This window comes from Hemibagrus wyckioides, linkage group LG29, assembly GCF_019097595.1.
Source record: "Hemibagrus wyckioides isolate EC202008001 linkage group LG29, SWU_Hwy_1.0, whole genome shotgun sequence".
Taxonomy (NCBI): Eukaryota; Metazoa; Chordata; class Actinopteri; order Siluriformes; family Bagridae; genus Hemibagrus; species Hemibagrus wyckioides.
In genome coordinates, this window is record NC_080738.1 from 16027337 (window position 1) to 16032336 (window position 5000).

Genomic DNA, 5000 nt, shown 5'->3' on the forward strand with positions numbered 1-5000 from the left:
CTCTTTGTATACTCTCTCTCTCTCTCTCTCTCTCTCAGCGACACGCTCATTTTTCTCTCTCCGTCCTCTCCTCCATTTGTCTCTCTGTCTCCCCAAAAGGACGCGTTTAATTCCCGATTCTCTTGACCTTGAAGTCGTCGTCTCGATGATGGAAGAGGAGGAGGAAGACGAAGAGTCTGCCACGCATTCATTGTGAGCAGTCCATTAGAGAAAGCACGATGAACGAGGGATGCAGTGAGGGAGTGGTTGGGGGAAGAGGGACACAAGAAGCGATAGTTTTTGTGATAAGTTGTTTCGACTGCGTTAACCTTGATGGCCACTGTGATCGTCAAGGGCAGAGCACCCTCTCCATCTCTCTCTCTCTCACTCTCTCTCACTCTCTCTGCACTCGTTCATCCAGGACTCGTCTTCCTGTTGTCCATGGGGGTGAATCGATGCCGCGGTTGACAGGAACATCGTTCCAGAATTGAAGCGTCTGTCAGGCGACGTCGTTTCCGGACTTTTCTTCGCTGTCGTACTTTTAAGGCATCATTTTTTTTTTCCCCCTCTCCGTCACTTTTCCCTCGTTCCCTCTCTTCCCTTTCTCTTTCTCTCTCTCTCTCCCTGACCTCCTTAGGCTTTATTTCTTTTCTTTTCTTTCCGTTTACTTCTAGAAACATTTCAAGTTCATCCATTCTAAATCATACAGACTCGTCCCGATCCACAAAATTCATTCCCACTGGAATACGTTAGCGTTACTATGGCAACAACTCTGGACCAAACTTCTTAATCCTAAACAGGATTTTTATACGGTCCAATTTTTGTAAGATGTTTATTAAATACGTATAGAAGGAGTCTCCAGTGTCAGCGCTTTGTGTTCTTATTCTTCTAATTCTTCTTCTTCTTATTATTATTACATTAATATATATGAATGATATTATTATTTTTATTTGTATTATTATTTTTATTATTATTTTATTTGTATTATTATATATATATATTATTATTATTATTATTATTATTATTATTATATTAATTATTTTTTTTATTAAAGCTTCTGGGATTATTCCTCCTCCTCCTCTTATTACTGCTCCTATTTCTTTATTTATATTTCCTATATTTATTTTTCTCTTCTTATGTTTTCTCTTTTGTCTCCTTGTGTCTGGACTTCAGCCATCATTAGCGCTTGTAGCGTTAGAGGATGCTGCAGGTTTTAGCCGCGATGTTAATTTCAGGACTCTGTGTGTTGTAGTTTTTCAGTCTGGTTGGGATGATGTCACTCTCCTGTGTTTGAAGCGTTTCTGTGTATAATCCTGTCAGAGGAAACAGTCTGAGGATAATTACGCTGTCTCGTAGCATTACGCCGCTCTCTGACTTCCTGCGTTTTCCTGTCCGCGCCGTGTGACAGAGCGCCGTGTGTTTCGGGACAGGACAGACGCTCGCGTTGGATGATTGTAACAGTGTGTTATTACACGCGTTATAAGACGAGGGGATGACCCGTCCTTGTTTGTGTAGCTGTTAGAGGGTTTGTTGTGTGATTGGTTACGAGGCGGCGGTGTGTGATGTCATCACCTCTCGCTGTGTGTTTAGCTGGAAGTCGTTGAAGCTCGTTAAAGCATGAGAGGGTTCCAGGCTGAGCTGATCAACTGCATGTTTACCCACTCATGATGGATCATTAATAACATGCTAATAAATGATGAGAAGGTGCTTCTCCTCAGCGATGTCACTCAGACACAACACCTTAATACTAAATATAAACTTACTTTACTACTACTGTTATTACTACTGTTATTACTACTGTTATTACTACTGTTATTACTTCTGTTACAGCTGCTATTATTATTACAGCTATTGTTACTTCATCTTAGTAGCAGTATTATTGCTGCTATTACTACGGTTCCATACACTTAATACTGCCGTTATTACTGCAGCTATTACACCTACAGTTACTACTACTATTATAACTCCTTCTGTTACTATTACCATTATTATTAATGTTAATACTACAGCTATTACTATTGTTATAGCTGCTATTATCATTACAGCTATTGTTACTCACTAGTAGTATTATTGCTACTAGAGCTACAGTTCTTACTCCTGCTAGTATTATTAATAATACTGCTACTGTTATTACAACAGCTATTACCTATAATTACTGCTACTATTATTACCGTTTGTTACTAATTTAGTAATTTACTAATTAGTTACCGTTATTATTAATATTAATACTACCTATTACTGCTGTTATTATTACTACTACTGTTCTACTAATGCTTCCATTCTTACACCCTTTGTTAATATTATTATTATTACTACTGTTATTATTATTGTTATTACTGCTTCTAGGATTAGTAATACTCCTACTGCTTCCATTCTTACACTCTTTGTTAATATTATTATTATTACTACTGTTATTACTATTGTTATTACTGCTTCTAGGATTAGTAATACTCCTACTGCTTCCATTCTTACACTCTTTGTTAATATTATTATTATTACTACTGTTATTACTATTGTTATTACTGCTTCTAGGATTAGTAATACTCCTACTCCTTCCATTCTTACTTCTCCTATTAGTATTGTTATTATTACTACAATTACTATTGTTATTACTACTGTTATAACTCTTACTAGGATTACATTTATAGTATTTATGCCCTTCTCCTACTCCTACTAGGATTACTATCTTACTATTACTATATCTTTACCATTCTTACCATATTACTATTTTTTTTTTTATAGTACTACTAATACTGGTGTTATTAATCCATGTAGGATTATTACTTCTGTTATTACTATTGCTATTAACGCTGTTATTTATAATGCTACTGCTATTACTACTGTTATTACTAGCATTATTACTAATGTCACTAGTGTTTATTCTTTATATAGTTCTTTGCTTTCATCATTTTGTACATTTCTTTCTCTCTCTCTCTCTCATTCTTTTTCTTTTCCTCATGTAGAATGGCATCTTTTAGTCTCTTGCTGTCCCACTTATCCTGTGTTAGGATTACTCTGTGTGTGTGAGAGAGTGAGAGTGTGTGTGTGTGTGTGAGAGAGTGTGTGTGTGTGTGTGAGTGTATGCTGTAAGGTCAATGTCCAGTTAAGCTCTGCAGGACGAGACACAGACTGATCGTTAGGAAAAGGCCGCCACTCGTCTCCATGGATTTGCTGTCATACGTGACGAGTCCACCGCCAAATTGGAGAGGAGGGCCATTTACAGAAAACACACACACACACACACACAGAAAATGCTAATTGAATTTGGGTCTTACACACACTGAGAGAATCACATTAGGACAGATCGCAGGGCGACATTAACCTTTCAGCTTTATTGCTTTTTTACACAAAATTGTATGTTTTGTTGTTTGTGTGTGTGCATGTGTCTGCGCGTGTGTGCCCGTCTGTGTGTGTGTGTGTGTGTAGAGCTGTCTGCTGTTATCTCACACAGTATCCATTCTCCTGTAACTATTGCTCACTTACTGAATCTATAAATAGATGTATTGTGTGTGTGTGTGTGTGTGTTGTAAGCAACACTATTGTAATATATAAAAAGAAATTTTTAATTCCAGAGAATTTCACTCTCTCTCTCTTTCTTTCTCTCTCTCTTTTTTGTTTCTTCATTTCTTCCTTTCTTTCTTCCTTTTTTTTCCCCCACAATTTTTTCATTTAAATTTCCAAGTAAAATATTCTGTAAATTTAAGATCTATTTTCTGAATTTTTTAATATTGTTTTACTATTTTTTTCCACATCTATATCTCTTTCTTTCTTTCTTTCTTTTTTTTAGAATTTATTAGAATAATTTTAGCATTATCCTCTTTTTTAAAACTTAAAAATTTTATTTAAAAAAATTTTAAATGTTATTTTTATTCATTAGTTGTATATATTCTTTAGATTTATTAATTTATATTAAAAATAAAATTATATTTTATTTATTTATTTATAGACATTTTTTGTCTCTTTCTCTTTTTTTTAATTAGTGATCATAAATTTAAATGATAAATTTTATTTTTATAGATTTTCAGAGAAAGTCCCTTTCTCTGTCAAATGTGTTTTTTGTGTCTTTGAGTAAAGAATGACGCATGTGTGTGTGTGTGTGTGTTTGTGTGTGTGTGTGTGTGTTTGTGTGTGTTTGTGTGTGTTTGTGTGTGTTTGTGTGTTTGTGTGTGTGTGTTTGTGTGTTTGTGTGTGTGTGTTTGTGTGTTTGTGTGTGTGTGTGTTTGTGTGTGTGTGTGTGTGTGTTTGTGTGTGTTTGTGTGTGTGTGTGTGTTTGTGTGTGTGTGTGTGTGTTTGTGTGTGTTTGTGTGTGTGTGTGTGTGTGTGTGTGTTTGTGTGTGTGTGTGTGTGTGTGTGTATCAGCTGTGCTCAGAGCTGCTCTGTTATTCCGTCTTGTTTCAGTCCAGACTCTTTCTGATAACACACTCTGACAGGGAAACATGTGCCCCGGTGCATTCTGGGTATTTTGCACTTTTTTTCTTTTTTTTTCTTTTTTTTTCTTTTTTTTTCTTTTTTTTAGCATAGCCTCAAGGCATTAGCAAATACATGTCCAGTGTTATTAATCACCGTGACAACGGCTTGGAAATGACCCAGAGTTCCATTTGTTTCCTGTGTGTGTAGGGTTACACACACCCACACACACACACACACACACTGGCTAACATTGGTTGTGAGGTGATGTTTTGTTAGCTAGTGGAGTGTTACCATGACAACAAGAGATGGTCAGATGTATAGATAGAAAAAGTAGATAGAGAGACGGTGAAAGAGCGAGAGACAGAAAGAAGGAGGACATAGAACACAGATGCTATCTATGATAATAATATTTGGTGTGTGTTTGTGTGTGTGTGTGTGTGTTTGCAGTCTCACTGTGCTCAGTATGCGGCGGAGAAGCGTGAAGAAGAGAAGATGTGTGATCACCTGATCCGAGCCGCCAAATACCGTGATCATGTGACCGCAACACAACTCATCCAGAAGATCATCAACATCCTGACTGACAAGCATGGAGCCTGGGGAAGCTCCGCCCA

The 5000-nt window shown here is 36.6% G+C and overlaps 1 protein-coding gene across 1 annotated transcript in view; it reads left to right on the forward strand.

Annotated features, from left to right (window-relative positions):
* lrba (LPS responsive beige-like anchor protein) overlaps window positions 1-5000 on the forward strand; it is a 226494-nt gene that overhangs the window by 98184 nt on the left and 123310 nt on the right. Inside the window, exon 37 of the mRNA XM_058384588.1 lies at window positions 4837-5000. This exon is cut by the window's right edge and continues 3 nt beyond it. Coding sequence (XP_058240571.1) covers window positions 4837-5000 — 164 coding nt within the window. The remainder of the gene's footprint in view (window positions 1-4836) is intronic.